This window comes from Nannospalax galili, unplaced genomic scaffold, assembly GCF_000622305.1.
Source record: "Nannospalax galili isolate Female #2095 unplaced genomic scaffold, S.galili_v1.0 scaffold304, whole genome shotgun sequence".
Lineage (NCBI taxonomy): Eukaryota > Metazoa > Chordata > Mammalia > Rodentia > Spalacidae > Nannospalax > Nannospalax galili.
The window spans coordinates 764569-785603 of NW_008352325.1; the positions used below are offsets into that span (position 1 = coordinate 764569).

Sequence of the window (21035 nt, forward strand, 5' to 3'; positions counted from 1 at the left end):
TATATATATATATATATATGGTTTCATCTACTATATCTGGGGTGGGGGTGGGGTAGGGAGGCTCAAGCTCTTCAAATGCAGGATGACTGAGGAGATTTCATGTTGAATAAGGTTATTTGAGTAATCAACACAGTAACTTAGTGGATTACTATATAAAATGATACATTTCTACTCCATCAAGAACATAACACAATTCTGAACACATATAGAGGTTTAAACAAATATGTCACCAGGAGAAATGCCAGTCTAACTTTGCCACTTAGTCTTTCCTCTGTACTCCTGGAAGATAGATTCCAGAAGCCCTGTGGCTATCAAAACTCATGAATTTTCAAGTTCTTTTTTATTTATTTAATTTTTTTGTTTGTTTTCTTTTTGAGGTGGGGTCTCCCTGTAGCCCTAGTTGGCTTAGAATTCACTCTCTAGGCTAGGCTGGCCTCGCTCTCACAGAAATCTGACTGCTTTTGCCTCCAGAGTGCTAGATTAAAGGTGTGCACCACAATATCTGGTTCAAGTCCCTTATTAAAAAGTGGCATAGTTCCAACCTATACACAGTCTAGCATATGCTTGTAAATTCTCTAGGTTATATTCAATACCTTATACAGTGTATATGCTGTATAAACTGTTGCTAATGCTCTATTATTCTGGTATAATGGCAAGAAAAAATGTGTTCATGTTCAGTGCAGCTGTAAAAAATAGTTTTTGATCCTTGGTTAGTCAAATCCATAGGTAAGGAACCCACTGGTTTATTGGACATATGGAAGCCTGCATACAACAAATAGAAAATATACTTTTTCACAAGTATTTCTGAAACACTGAGCCCATTCACTTCTTAGCCAGGTACAAAAGAGAAGAAGAGGAAGGGGCTAAGGCCCAGCATCCCCTTCAAGGGCACATTTCCAGTGATGTAACTTGGGACTAGGGAAATGGCTCAGCAAGTTAAGAGAACTTGCTGCTCTTGTACAGGACCTGGGTTCAGTTCCCAGCAACCACATGGTGGTCCACAACTGTCTATAACTTCAGTTCCAGTGGATCCAACACTCTTCTGGCCTCTGCAGGCACCAGGCACTTACATACATTCAGATAAAGCATTCATACACATAAAATAGAAACAAATAAATCTTTTTTTAAAAAGTTATGGGGCTGAAGAGATGATTCAGTGGTTAAAAGCACTGACTATGCTTGCAAGAACCGGGGTTCAGTTCCCAGCATCCACATGGCAGCTAACAACTATCCATAACTACAGTTTCGGGGGATCTGACACCCTCTTCTCGTCTCCACAGGCATTGCACACACATACAGACAGGCAAAACAATCATATATATAAAATAAATTTTTTTAAAAAAGTTCCAATGACTTAGCTTGAACTAGGCTCCAACTCTTAAGGTTTCACCATATCCCAATAACATCTAGATGGGGTTGGGGTGGGGGTCCTCAGCAACTGGCCTCTGGGGGCACTCTGGGGCCAAACCACATGTTACCATAATAACAGTTCAGATAAGGAATGCTATATGGCCTTTTCTTCCAATGCACAAATGATTGATAAACTTAAGCATCTATTATTTGTAGGAATAAGAACAGAAGAAACCTTAATAATGAATTCCCAGTCAAATACTATAATTAATAGTGAAATGTTAGAAGCATTCTTTTCAATGTCACCAGGATGAGGCTGTTTACTGCTTCTATTCAATATCATTCAAGAGTAAGGGTTCGTAGAGCTACATGGGTACTTTTAAATGTTAAGTGTTCTGGTATCCATATCTGTTAAAGTAAAAAATGAATTCCTACCATAATAAGATAAAATCTTTTTGGTGAGGTGAGGGGGAAAATGGGTCTTTTTGACACAATTAAGTATAGTTTTACACTCACGTTGTGCTTAATGGGGAAATGTTCATACTGCTTCAGTTTATAAACTGCATGTTAACCTTAAACTATGAATTTAAAGGTAGCACAGGCTGATTTTCAAGAGCTCAGAATCTATGGGTAGCTGGGTCCGCCATAGCACCCAGGAGATGAAGGTCAGGAAATAAGTGAAAAATAGAAGAACCAGGACGCAGCCACATTGCTTCATTCACAGACGGTACGGTGCTGACCTGGAAGTCCACCTGAATTAATAAACAAGATAGTAAAGCTTTAAAGAGTGTATAGATAAGTGGCCAGGACAAGGGCTGCTGTATAAAACGCTGTCTCTGTCCTATCTATTTCTAATAAAGAGTTCTCTTCATTAATTACCAGCCACAGAAATCTGTTCGTGTGTTTATGAGAAGCCAGAATTCCATGTCTCACAAATGTTTGCTTTTCTATGGATTTTTCTTTTTCATATTTTTTATTTCACAACTCCTAACCCATAATTAGTAATGTGCCTCTTAAAAGTCTTTCTTTAGTTTCCTCTAGTTTTGAGCTTCTAGAATTTGAAGTACTGGTAATAAAACAGCCACATCTGCCCATCTTTTGTGCTTAGCTAAAGAAGTGCATCATTTAAGGAATTCTGCTGCTGCAGCATCAAAAAAAGCATACTCCTCTGCCTCCTTGAGAAGCTTAACCTTCACACCAAGGCTAAAGGCCAACAGGATTTGATCTTTGCTTATGGAGTGCAGAAAGGATCCAACTTCATGTCTTCCCAAACAAGAAAGCAGCTGTTCTGGCATATTTAATAGTGTCCTTTCCCTATGGGTATGCAATGCACACCCATCTAGTTCCTGTACTAAGGGGCACTTTTTCTAGAAATCTATTCTGTTTCCTGCCCATGCATGTGTTTGCACCAGCCTGCCTCATCCCACACACTGCGTGCTGTGCCACTGTATTCCTGACTGTGGAAAATTTCCCCCTACCATATTCTTCCTTCTCAGACTCTGCTGACCTTCCCTAGACTCTGCTTTTCCATTTCCATTTCAGAATCCAAGACATATACTGGATTTTGATTAGTATGGCCCCGAGTCAGCTACCTTTTGGAGAAACTGAAGCATTTATAATCCTGGCTGTTTTATTGGGCACTGGGTACTCATTTCCATTTATTCCAGACTTTCTGTGTTTTTCCATAAACTTGCACAGGTTTTGCTGTTTTCTTAGACGTGTTCCTCTTGGTTTGCTTCTGATGTGAATGCTGACTTGTCCCTGTGGTGGTGGATAAAGTGCAGGTCCACCTCCTGCGGTGAAGGTAGATCCCAGCCCAGAACCCAAGGCCTACTTGGCCTGACACTGTGCCATCTTCTCAGTGCCCTCCATGTGCCACCTCACATGTCTTTCCATTTTCAGTTCTTAAATGACTCTCAGATCTATGGACTCTCCCATTCTTCCTTCCAACCTCTGCTTCAGGCTCTGAGGAAGGGCTGCTGTGGTTTTGTGGTTTTGCGCTTGAAGCTAAGGCATGTCTGTGTTCTGCTTCAAATCTCCCAAGGTCCACTTGCCTTCCAAGTATACAAGCATGAGCTCTGAGCAGCCTGGACTGTGCTCCCACCTATCTTATTTTGCTGATCCCTAAAAATAGAAAAATTTTACATAATACTGGGGTTGAAGGTTTTACATTGTGTAACGTTTAAACCAGGTTAAATGCCTAGCTCATCAAAGGCCTGTCATTGACTGTGTGACCTTCAGAAGGTTCCCTGACCTCTCTGAGCCTGTTTCTTCATCTGTAAAATGGTGCTGGGACAAAGCTACCTCATAAAGAACTTGTGAGGACCAAAGTAAAAAGCCTCAGACAGAAACTTTAAAATGCAAAGTACTAATAGGAAAACTTCAGGAAACAGAGTTCACCCCCATCCCACAGATCCAGAAGCCTGTGCCTGTGTGCCCAGGCTGTTGTGTAGAAGCCAGGCTTCTGCTGTGGGTGGGACTATGTGCTCTTCCCATGGGTCTATCCCATGTAGTCACCATTCCTGTCCTCCAGGCTCCTGGTCAGTCCCCTGGGGCCCTTCTTCTTCATAGGAGCACAGGCAAGGGTAAGCCTGAGCTGCCTGTGCCCTACAGGATGGAGAAGTGTCAGTCTGAGGGCTTTCTTCTGTCTGGCTTGGTACCAGTCTTTCTCTTCTCATTATAGCCCTCCCCTGCTGTCTAGCTGACCTAGACAGGACATGTTGCCACTGTCCACTCAGCTCCCCTGATGGGAGAACCAGGGGCTGGGGAGCTGCCTCTGTGCAGATGGACCTAATCTTCTTACCTCTCCCATTGTGCACATAGTTGCTTTCTGCATCAGCAGTGGTAGGAGCTGGGGCCAGGGTCTCTCATCCATGGTCAGCAGCTACCTGCTGGCTCCTTCTCCCTGACTACCCTCTCTCCTTGTGGATTCTATTGTCCTTGAGGCCACTGCCTCTGCCCCAATGTGAAGAGAGATCCTGCTGAGCCATATACTGGATAGTCAGCTCTCCAGTCAGTACTCCTTGAGGATTTCCTGACTCCAGACTGTATACACACTCTGAACATGATATGTGTATTATATATGCAACTGTGTGTGTGATGTGGCCATTTTACGTGCACATATGCACGAGTATAACACCTGAATACATACATTTAGATTTGTGTATGTGTACACACATGCATGCACACTTCTGTGTTTCTCTGCATGTATGTGTTCTTATAGTATATTGGGTGTGCTTCTCTGTGCATGTGTGTGCTCTCTGTGTTCTGTGTTCTCTGTACATGTGTGTGCTCTGTGGGTGCTGTGTACCCCCATACATATATGTGCTCTCTGTGCATTTGTGTGCCATGTGTGTGTGTTGTGTGCTCTCTCTGCATATGTGTGTACCTTTCTGTGAATGTGTGTGCTGTGTATGTTGTATGCTCTCTGTGAATGTGCATGTGCTCTCCGTGCATGTGTGTGCATCCTCTGTGAATGTGTGTGCTCTCTGTACATGTGTATGTTCTATATGTGAGTTGTATGCTATCTGTGCATATATGTGTGCCCTCTGTGCATGTGTGCAATTTCTGTATGTGTTTTATGTTCTTTGAACATTTGTGTGCCTCTCTATGTATGTAGCAGTGCTCTCTGCATGTGTGTGCCCTGTGTGTATTGTATGTTCTCAGTGCATTTATGTGTGGCTCTCTATGCATGTGTGTGCTCTGTATATGTGCTGTATGTCCTCTGTGCATGTGTGTACCTCTCTGCATGTATGTATGGTCTCTGAGCATGTTTATGCCCTCTCTGTGTGTTGTGACCTCTGTACCTGTGTGTGCCTGTGTGTGTGCTCTTTTGGTATGTTGTGTGCTTTATACATGTGTGTGCTCCCTGTGCATGTGTGTGCTCTCTATGCATGTGTGCCTCTGCCCCGTTACAGGCTTCTGTATGATGCTGCTTTTAAGAGCTGACCCTGTCTTCCACCCTTCCTTATCTACATGCCTCAGGCTCCTGTTCTAGATTCACACGATGCTGTGTGCACCTTAAAAAGAAACCAAATCCGGCCCCTTAAATCACACCAATCGGCAGGATGTGTGGTCTGCCTCTCCCCATTACTGCCTTATGGACAGAGGAGACAGAACACAATGTGGAATGGATGGTGACTGGCTGAAGGAACCAGAGCAGTGTTTTGAAGAAGTTGAAAGCTCAGACTCAGTGCCCTGCATCCCTCACAGCTCCTGCACCAGACGCTATCTCACTAGCCCCACAGTTGGAGCAGGGCCTGAACAAGGCTTCTCCCCTAGAATGAACCTAGGCTTTAAGTCACCAAGAGTCTCCAGGACCAAGTCTCGGTCCCACACAGTGACAGGGAACCTGGAGCCCACCTCTTCTGGGCCACACCAGGCCCCACTGCTCCCTTCCACCCTGCTGGGCTCCATCCTGTGGAGCAGGAGGTGCAGGTGCAGGAAGAGGGAGAGGCTGTGGGTAAATAATGCAGAGCAAGCCTCTGATTGGCTTCTGGAGGCGGACACTTTGTCTACATAAATGGCAATCTCATCCTCTGTGCCTTTTAACTGTCACTGAGGAGAGAGAGGAGAGAGAGAGAGCAAGGAAGCCTGAAGAGAGGAGGCGAGTCCCAGCTGCCTGTGAGTACTGCTCTTTGTCCACACAGCTAGCAGTCAGATCCCAGTACCCAATTCTGGAAAAGCCATGACCCTGGGGCTAGAGTGGGAGTCTGCAGTTGATTCTCATGATGCTGATTCTCTGTCTTTGTAGGGACCGAGACACTGGCAGCTAGGAAGGCTGGACATCCGCCATGCACAGGTGTCAGGGCTGCTCAGGGAACTTACTTAGAAATTAGGCACCAATCTAGGCCAGCCTTTTAAAAATCATCTTTAAACAAGTCCAGCAAATAATTGGGAACTTCTGATGTCTTTTCAGTACTCATTATTTAAGCCACCATACCAATATTAACCAAGTGGGTGAACTGGTTTCCAGGCTGGCTCCTATGTATATGGGATAGGAAGGGAAGGAGAGGCTTTGGGGCCACAGACCTGGGTGTGCCCTTTAGGCGAAAGGAGGCTAATAGCATCCTCCCACGAGTTGCAGGGGAGCCCTTTCCTAAAGGGCTGGGCACACAGTGGACACTCAGAAATTGGGAGCTCAGTTTTGAATGAGCAAGACAGCCACCAGTGGGAAGGTACACCCACTCTAACCTCTCCAGACAGTTAGCTTGTTTCTACGGGAACTTCAGGCAAGTGACCTTGGTTTTCCCGCTAATAATCTTTCCTTCTCAAGGCGTTCTGATCTTTTCTCCCTACATATAATTTCTTGTTTGGAAATACGGTGTTTCCCCTCTGAAAACAGAGCCAAAGCAAAGATGACAATGTCAAGAAAGCTGGTCCTCTTTGGAATCATGAAGGATGCTAGAGAGAAAGAGACTTTTTGTTCAGGGCTGCCCCAAACTCTAGCCATAGCCTGCAGAGTCCTGGACCAGGACAGTAGGCATCCTGGGACACTAATGAACTAGCTGTAGAGTGGCATATATAGATGTCTGCCAAGAGCTTGTCATCCACCACAGCCTTTTTTTCTCTTTCCTGGGCACATGGTGTATAGAATAACCACACGCAGACAGTACGAATAAGATAATGAAAATGAAATTCTCCTTAAACCTCTGCATCCAAAGAAATGACAGAGGATTTAGTTATATTTGTGTTCTGCTCTTGGAGCTGTTGATTCTCATGAAAGCATTATTCTGAGCTCTTGGAAACTCAGCTTGTGTGTGGTGGTAAGTTTGGGGAAGCCCCAGGGAAATGAGACTCATGGGTGAGTTCTAGAAAAGCAGACTTGTGCCCTGAAAGGGCAGAGATGTACCTCACAGGTGAGTGGAGCAGAGATCAGCACAGAGGATCATAGGGAAAGTTGAAGTCTTACTGGACCTAGGGAACCTGGCTTGCCTTCCTGTTGGGACTTGCCTGTTTGTACAAATCACCTTTAAGTTGGGTAGGCTTTTACAAGCCAACTGCTGCCCTAAATGTATCTCCTCATTTCTTAAGAGGGGTAATTTCACTGCTCTGCAGAGCTGATGGACAAATGGCAAGCACAGAGGCCACAGAGAATAGCAGGGTTTGTCCAGCCCGTTCCCATGGAGATAACGCCCAGGAGGGTGGGCAGAGCAGTAGCTCAGTTCTCTTGCTAAAGCAGTATTCTGTTCTCCCGTGTGTGAGGAGTTGGTAGGACCTCGTGGCACAGGCAGGACTCCTGCAGCTGCACTTGGGGTTCAGACGGTGTCTCTACCAGTCCAGGGGGCAGACCTTGTTGGAGTCTGTGACTCTCAGGCAACAGTGACAGTGCAAGTTGCCCTGGCGAAAGATGTGCTGGGAAGAAACTGGCTTCTGAGTGAGAGAAGATCGTGTTCACTCACGTACTTGCTGGCTTGTGTGGCTTTGGTATAGCAGTGATGATAAGACTCGCCCTGCAGTTTGGTGAGTGTTAAATGAGATACTGTGCATATCATGTGCTTAGCAGAAGGTTGGGCAATACTGATTTGTTTGATTTTGGAGACAGTAGAATACGACAACCAAATGCCAATGTATTCTCAGAATTGAACTTAGAGGAACCTGAAATTCAGGCTACTTAGCAATACCTGGTGACAGGCCAACAGCTACGCAATACAGGGAATGAGGAACTGAGAAGTCAGGGTTTGCCCTGACCCCATTCATGAGAGAAAACCGAGACTTCCAGAAGCAGGTGCCAAAGGGCACCACATAGATTCGCAATGCCAGGTGTCTGTGTTTGCAAAGATAATAAACCAATACGAGACTATGACCACGAAGCAACTGACTAGAACACAGCCTGAACAGTCTCTAGCCTATAGAAAAAGCAAATGGCTACAATCTTCTATATGCTATTAATGTGACTGTAAGAGCAGAAAATAAATTGGAAAGAATTAAGGAGTGAGTTGGGGAAACATGGAGGAAGAGAGCATTCCTTCTAAGAAAAACTTCTCTTGGAGTAATAGAAAATGAAGTGGGAATAAAGGAGAAATTTTAAATTAAAATTATTTGAGGATTATTTACTAAACCGTAAAAGTAGCAAACATAAATTAAAAACAGGAAGATTTAAGTGTTTTTAATCTTAATTTTCCAGTGGATGTTCAAGTTTGCATTGCCTTCACGTAGCGTGGTGCTTTCTGTAGCTTTGCAGCTTTTCTGGAAAGAATTTGGCAATGCGGAGAAAGAGCTATGCAAGTCACTCCTGTTAACTACACTGGGGAATTCACAGGGGTGGTATCTCCTGTCCCTAAAGTGTGCAGTCAGTCTATTCTACTCTTGGCAGTGCCATTCCTTTCTGACCAGTGGGGCTGGATGGAGGACAGAAAGTCTGAGGTCTCTGCTCCGGTATTAAGAAGGGTAGAAAGGTGCTTTATGTTTCTGCACACAGGCATACGGAGAAAACCAAATGTACAAGGCGGCATCATTGTCTCAGACTTCCTTTTGTTTCTTTTAAAGTCACAAGTTACTGATTTTTTTCCAGCTTTCTCCAGCTTGGGTTACAGCATAGTTACAATGATGTGATTAGAAATAGTATTTTCCCAGGAGGGTGTAACTGAAAACTGTTGTACAAACTCAATGCTTTGTTAGTCAAGAAAATACCTAGAGGGGGCATATTTATGAAACAGGAAGCAAGAACAGAACAGTGGTCATTTTCACTTGCACAGATGGGCAAGGGTACAGCGAAATGGCAGGCTTTGAGCATCTGCTGAGAGAGTTACTTTATGTTCTCATCACAGTTCTGTGTGGAGCTTGGTTTTGTAAGGATTTCACATATTAGAAATAGAATCCAAAGGACTAAGGACATGATGGTATTAAGAGGCGGGGCCTTTGGGAGATGCTTAGGCCACGAGGATACAGTTTAATCTTGAGAACAGTGCCCTTGGAGAAGTCCCAGGGTGAGCCTTTGTTCCTTCCTCCGTACAGCAAGATTGAGCCTCGGAGAGGCTCCTCACCAAGTTCACCAGAATGCCAGCGTGATCTCAAACTCCCAGCTTCTGTGACTTTGCAAAACCCTATCTGTAGACTAGAAGTCACTGGTGGACAATGTCTGCTGTAATGGCCCATATGGTCTAAGGGAGGCTCAGAGATCAGCTGGGTTTCAAGTTCTGACCCTGAAGCTGCTTTGGAGCACTTTTCTCAGGGATTGGCAAGCTATGGACAAGCATATATGTTAGAATGCACAGAGCCTGTGTTTGAATCCAATATCAGCAGGAGCCAGACTACCCTGAATTCATCTGTAGGCTGACCTTGCTAGCTGTGTGGTCTTGGTCAAGGTGGTCAGCCTCTCTGTGCTTCAGCCTTCCCTTCTGTTAAAGAGGATAGTAAGAGTTCTGGCAAGGTACTCTGGTTCAGGTGAGCACCCATGTGTTACACTGGGTCCCAGAGCAGAGGCATTGTCAGGTGAAGGGTCTTTTGGATCTCTTTGGGTCATTGGGAGCATTCCTGTGAAAGGGAATGGGGGGACCCTGGTCTGTTCTTTGTTTCCTGGCTCCTGAAGCAAAGCCTCTACCAAACACTTTTATGATGTCCTGCCTTACCTGTGGCCAGAAACATGAGCCACTCAAAGGTAGACACAAATCTTCAAATTCATGAGCCTGCATAAACATTTTTTTTCTTCACAAGCCAATTATCTCAGGTATTTTGTTACAGTAAAGTGAGCATGGCTTAACACTCTGGGTTATTATGAAGATTAAATATGTACAAAGCTTAGCATAGTACTTGACACATATCAGTTTATATAAACAATAACCACTTTCTAAACCAATGGATGAGTCTTTTTATTTAAATAAGAACAATCAGATTTTCATAACAGTAATTGTATAAAAGTATAAGATGTAAGATGCGTGTGTGTGTGTGTGTGGGAGAGAGAGGGGGCAGCACTTTGACACAAGGACAAAGGAAACTGGGGCTCTGCTTTAGTTTTACAGTCGAATAGCTTCAAATCCAGGAGAGCCCATCCCTTCTGTGAGTTTCAGGCCTGTTCCTGACAGATTCTGATAGGGATGGCTCTGACTCACTGCACAGTCCATTAAATGAGTTAGAAAAAAATCATCCTTGGGTCCCTGTATACAGGCCTATGTTCATCTCTTCCCCTCCTCCTCTTTGTAGACTGTGTTTCTAAGGCCACTTGAAGGCACATTGGCCCCTAGCCCTACCCTTGTCTCTGGCTCAGCCTCCATCTGGATACTGATAAAGTATCAGCTTTCGACAACGTCCTGGTCCTTGACCCCAGCAATGTGTGTTCTAGGTGAGATTAAGACCCCGAGGTTCAGAGAGGTTTGACAATTTTCCGGCTCACCTGAAGTCACCCAGCTGATAAGCTATAAGGATAAGATACCAACAAGACCTAGCTGCCCAGTCCCTCTCCCCTCCCATACTCAGAGGCCACCTCCCAGAACAATTTCCTTTTTTGTTGCCATGACATCAGCCTTCCATCTTGTGAACTTGTAGAGTTGCGAAGCTGGTGTGCTGGAGTCTGTGACATCCAAAGAGCACCACATGTGGGTCATAGGGCTTTGGGAGCTGGAGAAGGCCAGTCAGATATGGGTACAGACTTGAGCTCTAAGCTCTGGCTCCACAGTCCCTGACTGACCTTTAGAAAGGCTGCTGTAATGCTTCTTCCATCTCCATGAGACTGAAAAGGAAGCAAGCCATGGCTCTAGAATAGCAAGATTTCCACTCTGTAAAGAGATGTTTTTGAGCCACGGAGCAGAAATGCATACAAGATAATGTTTCTTGCAAAAAAAAAAAGAAAAGAAAGAAAAAAAGGCAGAGCTTATAAAACAAACTTTAAAGCCAGAGAACAAGCTGATTCTACTCAGTCATTTTTTAAAAACTTAAAACAAAGCTTCCAAAGTTGTTTCTGGTTTACAGAAAAATTGGGTAGAAAATACTGGTGTGGTTATGCACTTGGAAGTGGAAGATCAGGAATTCAAGGCCAATCTGGGTTACATAGTGAGTTCCAGCTCAGCCTGGGATATAGCATGAGACCCTGTCTCAAGTGAAAAAGAGGGGAGGGGAGAGCAGAGCAGAGCAGTCAAAGCCTTTTCATATTTCCCATCATGCCCTGCACAGTATTTCTCTTATTACTAATAAAAGTTTTACTGAACATGGAGTCTGCTGCGGGCACTCAGCACACAGCCTCTTTTCATCTTATTGTTCACACTCCTGGGGTGCTTTCAAGCCTTTTTATCCTCACGGAGGCTACAGGAAGCCTCAGAAAGACTGAAGGTTGAAGGTCCCATGGTAACTGGAGGTTCCCTTGACCTTGGGTCTCCCTGACACTGGCACACACCAAGGCTGTTTTTGAGCTGATTTTTTCCTTGTGCTTCAGTCACTAGGAAAAACACTCAAGTAAGTCTCACTAAAAACATGTCATTTAGCCAGAGTATGAAGAGCTTAAAAAGACTCAAGGGGCCAAGTGTGCCCCAGCACTCAGGAGGCAGAGACAGGTGGATCTCTGTGAGTTCCAGGCCAGCCTGGTCTACATAGTGAGTTCCAGGATAGCTGGGGCTACAGGGAGACCCTGTCTCAAAAAGACCGAAAAAAAAAAAAAAATACTCAGGGGACTTTGTTTTTTATATGTTGTTGGGGTGAGGTATCAGATAATCGTTCTTCCAATTAAGTCATAAGATTTCTTATGGCCTCAAACTTCTTTATGGTCTTGAATTGAAGCATGAAAAAATATGAGATGTCAGACAGAACCATGGACAGGTGCAGGGCACATTGCTGTCTGTCCGTCCCTCAACACAGAGGAGTGGAAACATTCCACAGTGGACAACATGAGCTTCAAGATTGCAGCCCAAGTTTTGTACCAGGCCCTGGAGAAGCAGAACTCTCACACCATCCTACAATCTTCAGAATGTGAGTAGAAGCCTGGATTGGACCCTGGGCTATGGCCATGACAGAGGAGTCCAAGAAATGAAATTGCAGAGAATGGAGGCAGCAGCCTTGAGATGGCAGAAGTGATCAGGACCTCAGGGCAGATGGGGCTGTGGTTGTGGAATCATCATCATCTCTGTGACTGAGATGGGATGGGGGGGTGCTTGAACTGTCATAAAAGTAGGATCCAATATAGTACAGAACAGAAATAAAATATGTAGAGGACCAAAACGCATTCATTCATTCATTCACTCATTCATTCATTCATTCATTCATTCTCCTTCAGCATTCATTCACTCTCAGTTACCAAAGAACAGCACTAGAATGGAAAATTACAATAGAAATAACAACAACTTGATAATTGAGAGTTGATCAAGAGATCTGAGATTGTTCAGGGGAGTTCATATCTTCTCGAAGCCCAGAGGGCTGGTGCTGAGCTGTCACTAACATAATGATAGCCAGGGAGGTACCCAGCTTACCATGCATGCACGGGACTGCATACAAACACCATGCAGTGCAGCTGCTGCGACACAGATCACGTTATGTCAGTAGAAATCCTTTCAGGGGCCTGGAGAAGCATAGGCCGTTGCCGTTATCACAGTTTACATCTTCCAACTAATATTTGCCCAGCTTGGGGGCATGAAACTTCAGACAGCGCCAAAATGTGCATCAGAGTCCCTTGAGGTTTTGCACTAAGCACCTTCTGCAAAGATTTTGATGGGAAATAATCTGCAAATAAATAACAGAGAATTGTTTAAAAAGACTAACAGGGTATTATTTTACAATTTGGCTGGCAATATTTCTTTTTAGCAAGTTGGCATGTGCTTGTTTGTTTATTTTTTTCCCTAAAACATGCTGCTTTAGCCAGAAAATAGTCTCATTTTCATTCAAAAGAAGCTATTGACGCTTTCCCAGTTTTGCAGATCTTTCCTTTGTGAAACCAGCTTCCCTTAAATGCATATCCTCCTTTCAGCAGGACAAATAGAGATTACAACAATAGCTACTTTAAATGGTATTTATTAGAAAGTCACACACAAGGTTCAAATCATAAGGAAAGTTTTGTAAAATTTTGCCACATAAAAATTGAAACTCTTACAGGTCAAAATAAATCATCCCAAATTAGGTCAGACAGAAATGAGGAAAGTATCATAAAACATATCACAGACATAAGAGTGGATGCTTTAGTATATTAGAACTCTTTCAATTAAATAATAAATATCTAACATCCTAGTGGAAGGAATGCGGTAAGGAAGTAATTCATAAATAAAGAAACTCAAATGCCAAAGAAACAGCAGAACAACTGTTTGATCTCAATAGCTAAAGTATGATAGAACCATTAATGCTCACAAGACTGATACAGTTTGAAATTAACCTCAGCGATTATATGGCAAAACGAACATCCTTATGCACTTCTCACTGGGAAAGTAACTAGACAATTGTGTTGTAGAAAAATTTGGCAGTATAATTTGACAACACCAAAATTATATATCTCTAGAAGAATTTGTCCTGAAGAAATTATAAAAATAACTGGTTTCTGGATGGAGAGATGGCTCAGTGACTAAGAACACTGGCTGTTCTCGCAGAAGACCCGGGTTCGAATCCCAGCACCCACAAAGCAGCTAACAACTGTCCGTAACTCCAGTTCCAGGGGATCCGACAGACTCTTCTGTTCTCCAAGGGCATTGCACGACACAGGTGCACTTGCCTACATGCAGACAATACATACATACACATAAAATAAATAATAAATATTTTAAAAAGATAAATGGTTTCTCCTTTAGGAAATTTTAATGCAAAACAAAATGTACAGATTATGTAAGGAGGTACATTTTGGTGTTTTAAAGAAAAGCTAACACAGTAGTCCCCTCAGAGTGCTGTAGTTCAAGACCTGAGGTGAACCCTGTGTAGCCTATAAAGATATACCTTTGATAAAACTTAGTTAATAAATTAGACACAGAAAAAGGTTAGCAAAAATAGCTACTACACAACAAAACAATTACTGTATTAAATATAATGAGACTTACTTGAACACAAGCATTATATGCTGTGACAGTCAGTAGGTCAGCTCTTGATTTTGAGCAGCAGCCCCTGGGATTTCCCCCCTCTCTGCCCACAGGGGAAGCAGGGACTGGTGTAATGTTCTGCCATGGAAGCGCACTTTCTGACTAGAGCCCAGTCACAGAAGGAGAAAACACACAACAGAAAAGCATTTTATTGGCTGTGAGTTTAGCACTCACTGTTGCTCTAATTTATGTTTTATCTTATGCTCCATCACTGTCACTCAAGCACTCATGGCTGAAGCATATGCATCCAAATGGTAACTCTAAAATGGGGCTGGGCCCTCTATAAATTGTGCCTGTGTGCTTTCCATTTACGAGAGAACACTGGAGGAAGGAAAGGCTGATCAAGCGGATTGTTTCTGAACATCAGCTACCTCCTGACCCTCCCTTATCAGCTTGAGCCTAGTTCTGCAAATAGGCTCTGCTGAGCCCATTTGGTGGATGCTGATGGCATCTAACAAGGCTTATCTCATTCCACCCTTGGTATCTGATCCAGCTTGCTGCATGCTCACCCTGAGACTAACTCCTGTGTTCGCTGTCATTTTCCTTTATCCTCCGGCCTTGACAACTGCTGTGGTAGCTATTCTTGATTGCTTACCTGACGGAATGAAAGCACCTAGGACCTTGGTAAAGCACATTTCTTGGCGGTGCTTCTGAGAGAGTATTGCCAGAAGCCATCAGAGGGTGGTCAGCAAACTGAGAGGAAAACCCATCTTGAACATGAGTGGTACCAATAAGCTGGGGCGGGTGGATCCAAAGGCAGAAAGAGGAAGCTCCATTGTTCTTCCTGAGTAGGTACACATCTTTGCTGCTGCTATTGCCTGTGGACGTCAGACTCCAGCCTCTTCACCCTGTCAATACCAGCACTCAGTGGCCTGCTGGGGAGTCTTCAGAGCATTGACTTCTGGCTGGGGGTGCATCACCAGCCCCTCCTGTTCTGAGGCTTCCAATTTCTTGCACCAAGTGGGAACTGGTTCCTCCAGTCTTCTAGCCTGCAGATTATAGACCTGTTACAGCCTCTAATCATGTGAGCCCATCCAATAAACCAGTTTTGTAGCTATAAGTAACTGTATATGGAGGTATTCTCCTTTAGAGAACCCTGAGCATTTGGCTATAATTCCCCAACCTGCCCTGCTGTTTCAAAGTTGAGGTCAGTGTCTCTTCCCTGTGTCTTGAATAAAGGCTGTCTTCTCATTCTTAGCAAGTATCTTATGAGTAATTTCCAACACATTTAACAGCACAAAATATGTCCAAACCCCCATCCCAGACAATGGGAACATGACCCATGACCCATTGCTAATCACAGTGGATTTGACTCATCCCTAGTATTTATTCTGATGGAAAATCCACCTGCAATTACAGAGCTCTGGACTAAGGGAGGGATTCAGAAATGAACTTTTGTTTAGCATACAATCATCTTTCACAAGTTTAGAAAATACTCAGGAAGGACACAGGTAGAATTTGGCGTGGTAGGAGTCTAGGTAGCATCCAGATTTTTGCAAATACATTTGATTTTTATTATCCACAAATTCCATATATACAGATACTCCTGTGTGGTAATCTCTATCTTAATCTCTAGTCAGAGATCTCAGTGCCTTGGTGACCATGAGCAGAGTTGGGGAACAGTGTGAGTCACTGGATACACATGTTCTGGCTGAGATTGAACAAGGCAGGTACTCTGCCTTGTGTTGGAGCCCCTCCTGACAACAAATAAGAGTCTGGTTTGGGTTTTTTTTCCCCCAGTCTATGTTGACCACAATCTTTATATTGTTGGCCTCTTTTCTTGGTGATTTTCTGTTTAAAAATGACCCTCAAGTGTACTGTAGAAGCGTTGTCTCATGATCCTCAGCCATGGTTCATGCTGCAGCATGCCTTGTGGAGAAAATAGCTGTATCAGTAAGCTTCACTCCAGTTGTGACAATGTTGTAGAAGATAACTAACATGAACTCCAACCCCCGCTTGTGCATGACTTGCGTAATAGGAAAGAAAGTACCATTCTGGGAAGTGGATTGTAGGCAGAGGTGTAGGCCCACCTGGAGATGGGATGCAGGGGCAAGCTGGTGCTGACTTTGACTGGGCCTGTGCTGTTCTGGGCTCTGGGCTGAGCTCACACAGATTGGGGTCGTGCCCTTGCCCACTCCACGGAGGCATTATCATTTTGATCTCTCAGCTCAGAGGTGGGATTTAAACTATGAGGCTCTCTGTCAAAAGGCTGAGAAAGGGCACAGGTAGAACTTGGACCACTGTCTGTCATTAAGGTTGGAATGATCACGAATACAAATGCATACTTTAACGTTATTGACATTGAAAACGAGATGAAGACGCTGTGCTGCCTTCTGCTGAGTGTGGTTCCGTGTAGCATAAACATTGTGGTACACTGTGTGGACCCAGTGTTGGGTCCCTCTCATCCAGATATGGAAGGCAAGAGATCCTGAGTTGGGGGCTGGGTGGTCTCTGGGGTGTAGGAGTCAACTGCCCCTTGGAATTGCCTTCTCCAGTTCAGAGGTGTAATGTTTTATCAATTGATTTCTCTCTGTAGGTAGTTTTCAGCATGGAAGCCAGTGAATTCCGGAGGAGAGGGAAGGAGATGGTGGATTATATAGCCGACTATCTAGAAGGTGTTGAGGGACGTCAGGTCTACCCTGATGTGAAGCCTGGCTACCTTCGGCCCCTGATCCCCAGCACTGCCCCCCAGGAACCAGAAAGATTTGAGGACATCATCAATGACATTGAGAAGATAATCATGCCAGGGGTGAGTATGTCCCTGAGGTCAGAGGACAACAGGGCTTATGCTGATGGAGCATCTACTGGATGCTATCGTCCCTGTGCCAGCAGATCCCCATAACATTCAGCCTGAAGAGAAGCTCCCCTATTATTATCAGAGTTTTACAGCTGAGGCAACTGAGGCTCAGAAAGGTTAGGTGATCCATGGATCCAGGATTCCAACCCAAATTATATGGGCTCCAAAGGCACTACAAGGACTTTCACCCAAGACTCTCAAGACTCAGTACCTCAATACACTAGGTTCCAAGAGTCTCTTATCCTATGGCAGCAAGACAGAAAAAGCCCCTGGTGGCTGATGGCAAATAAATTAATTGTCCTACGTGAAGTAGATTTCTATCATATGTGTGTGTCAGAAGGTGACGTGTATATGGAAGAAATGTTTTCTTTGTTTGGGCATGAACGATGTGTACTGCTTCTCCCCAAGGGCACAAATTGCTGAACCAGAAACAAACAGGGCCAGTTGCCATCCCTGATAGTCAGAGGGGTCAGAGGGCTGCAGTGACCTCAGTGGTATGTCTTCACAGTATTATTTTACCCATCAAGCAATTGGCCTAAAAGCCTGTCCTTTAACATGGCTCTGGACAAGTGGGCCTGACCCTATTCACCGAATCAAGTGCAAAGTCTGGGGTCTGGTGCTGGAAGAACTGGCAGATTGCATGCCCCACTCCCAACACTTGGGTGGAGTCCTAGTTTGTTCTTAATTGCTGTGACAAAATACTCTGACCACTACCAACTTGGGGAGGAGAGGTTTATTTAGCTTACATATCCCAGGTCACAGTTCATTAGGGAGCCCAAGGTAGGAACCCAGGGCAGGAACCTGGAGGCAGGAGCTGGAGCACAGGCCATGGAGGAATGCTGCTTACTGGCTTGATCCCCTGGCCCCTGCTCAGCCTGCTTTCTTATGCAACACAGGCCCACCTGCCCAGGGGTGGCATCACCCACAGTGGGCTGGGCCTTCCCACATCACTCATCAAGAAGATGCCCCTTAGACATGGCCACAGGCCAGTCCAATAGAGGCAATTCCCCGATTGAGGCTCCCTCAACCCAGGTGTGTCAAGTTGACACCAAAGCTATACAGCACAGGTGGTTATAAGGTGAACGGGAAACAAGCAAGTGATACACAGGGCAGGACGGAGCTGGATCATGGGCACTCTTGTTTTCAGGCAGAATGCAGAAGCTCTGAGAAGGCATCTAGCCAATTCAGGTCAGTTCAGGCCTCAAGCCCTCAGCTTTAGAGAGTTCAGTTCCAGAGCATTTCTCACGGCCCCCACCAAGTTTCATCGTCAGGAGATTTTCCCTGACATTTGTTCTTTGGATGGAACTCGGGATTCCTGGTCTGACCCACAAACTGTGCAAATACACTAAGCCAATCAGCATAAAACCCTTCCAGAGAGACACAGTTAAATGTCAGGCATAGGAGGAATACAGGAGGTAGTGGTAGAATGTGTGATCTTCCTGCTCGATTCTCTGATTCTACGATTCTACTGAAGTATTTACTGTATAGAGCAGGACTGGGAAACTCATAGGCTGTGGGGGCAGCTCCCTGCTTGGCATTTGAAGCCCTGCCTGCTGCCAACCCTATGATTGAAGGAAAGCTGGGGAAGGCTCTTGTGTTATGCCCAGTCAGTGTGGGACCATCTGCTTCAAATGCTCTGTAACTATTCACGGAAAGCACAGGTGTGTCCTTCTACCCTGGCCTTTCCAAAATTGCCAGAGCAGGTTGGGAGGAGATAGAGTTTAGATCATGTAGGGCCTCCAAACGCTTGAAAGAAACTTAGGCCCTAGGCCCCAGCCTTGCACTCTGGCCAGTGTGCTTGTACCTTCCTTGGCACTTTCCTCCATGGGCCTTTGCAAGTTACCATTTACAAAGGCATCTCCGTAAAGACAAGCAGCACATTACCAATACGGGTGCTTTTTTATTTTATGAGTAGGAGTGTTTTGCCTGCATGTATGTAAGTGCACCATGTGTGTGCAATGCCTGTGGAGGTCAGAAGCTGAGCTACCTCCAACCCCCACAGATGTTCTTATTTTTAAACCTGAAAGTTCAGTTTTTCTTTCTAAAGTCTCCTGGACTCTGTTGAACACACCACTCATCTCCTGATGTTCATCCTCTTAAACATCTCCTCGGGCCTCTGAGGCTCACTCTCACCCCTTATGCTTCTCTCTGTCTCTCTTTATATATCTGTCTCTGTCTCTCTAATCTCTGCCTCTTTCTCTGTCTCTTTCCTTCTCTCTGTCTCTTTCTCTCTCGTGTCTCTCTCTGTCTCTGCATCTCTGTCTCTCCTGTTCTTACTCTCATCTCCCTTTCTTGCTCTCTCTTTCTCTCTGGCCTGATAATCTGGGAGCGACCACAACTGTAGTGGGACTTGCTGAAATCTCCCAGTTCTTGGTGAACTATCCTAGTTGGCTATCTTCAGGGATTGCTTGTGCCACACTTGGATAATAGGTGCTTAATACAGAGAAAAGACCTGTTTATATTTTTGCCAAGTCTGTAAAATGACAATTTCTTAGTCAGCTTTCTTTCCTTATAACAGATAGCTGAGATGATTAACTTACAAAAGTACAGGATTCACTTTGGCTCACAGTTTTGGAGATTCTACTCCAGAAAGAACCCCTTACTCCTGTGGCTTTTGGCCTGTGATGAGCTAGCACATTATGGCAGAAGCATATGGCAGAGCAAATCTGTTCCCTTCCTGGCTAGAAAGCAAAACAAAGAGACCAAGCTCTTACAGTTTCTTTTGAGGACACATCATCAATGACCTAAAGGCTTCTCCCTGTCTCCCAACAGTGTCACCCTGTGGGAATGACTTTTATTAATGGATATAATTTGGACTAATGAATTTTAATTAACCCCAGAAAAACCATGTACTTTTGTGTCTTGGGACCTTGGTACCTGACCTCGTTTCCTAGGCAACCTCAATTTAGTATTCTACCCAAAAAGATAATGAATGAATGAATGAATGAGGGTAGGCTTGATAATTAACATATCAGAGCACTGAAAGGCTGTGCAGTCATCTCCATTGCACATAGTGAAGGCTGGGAAGGATGTGTGACCTTGGATGAATGAGATATTCTAGAACTAGGGATAGAAAGACCAGATGGTATGTTCAGATTGGGTGGAGCCAAGTTTGTACTTCCCCAATTGAAGCTGGAGAAACCATTTTGAATAATGGGTGGGGCTGGATTTGGAACACAGAGTTTCAGAAACAGAGTTCCAGAGATGGCTCTACCAGCACAGTCTAGGGGACAGGCAGTTCCAAGAAACATCTAGGAGAACAACTGTCCTCGGAGTTCAGGCCCACTCTTACAAACTATATTTAAGAGTTAGGTTTTTAGTTGTTCAGGTAATTTTAATGTTGGTGTGGTAACACCTCGTCCCCCTAGGGAGCAAGCCTCTAACATATGGGAGCTTTGGAGACACTCAAGAGTTACACTGTGACAAGGCATTATAACAAAGCGCATAGACCAGATGGTTTCAGTATTTCTCACAGTTCTGGGGATTGGGTGTCTGGGATCAGGGAGCTGGGTTCAGGTGAAGGCTTGTATCTGTGTGACAAAGAGGTGGCTCTCTCTTTTTAGAATGTGTGTGTTTAATTAACCTCCTTTTAATGACTCCTTTTATACTTGCAACCCAATGCCATACATACCCTGCAGACGTTTATTTTCATCTTTACTTCAGTAGTCACATGGATGGCTTTGAGCTCCCAGCCTCTGTAACAATGGGGTCTAGGCCTTTCCTGCTCTCACAATCACAAGTCATCTCTCCCTATACACTGGTGAAGAATTGATGCTTGTTTTCTGCCTCCCCCTCAGCTCAATTTCTGAGATCTCATCCCTGGGACAGACATCTCCCTTAAAATTTTTTTTAATATATTCTTTAAGCTTTTAATAATTCTTTAATCCCAGCAACTTGGGAGACAGAGAATA

The 21035-nt window shown here is 44.5% G+C and overlaps 1 protein-coding gene across 2 annotated transcripts in view; it reads left to right on the forward strand.

Annotated features, from left to right (window-relative positions):
• Ddc (dopa decarboxylase) overlaps window positions 1–21035 on the forward strand; it is a 105164-nt gene that overhangs the window by 1811 nt on the left and 82318 nt on the right. The window contains exons 1-2 of one of the 2 annotated variants that reach the window (XM_008849269.2): window positions 5914–5973; window positions 16864–17076. In XM_008849269.2, the coding sequence (XP_008847491.1) occupies window positions 16876–17076 (201 nt within the window). In that variant the 5' untranslated portion in view covers window positions 5914–5973; window positions 16864–16875. Of the gene's footprint in view, window positions 1–5913; window positions 5974–16863; window positions 17077–21035 lie in introns of those variants that run through there. The other variant, XM_017802263.2, reaches the window with a different exon arrangement.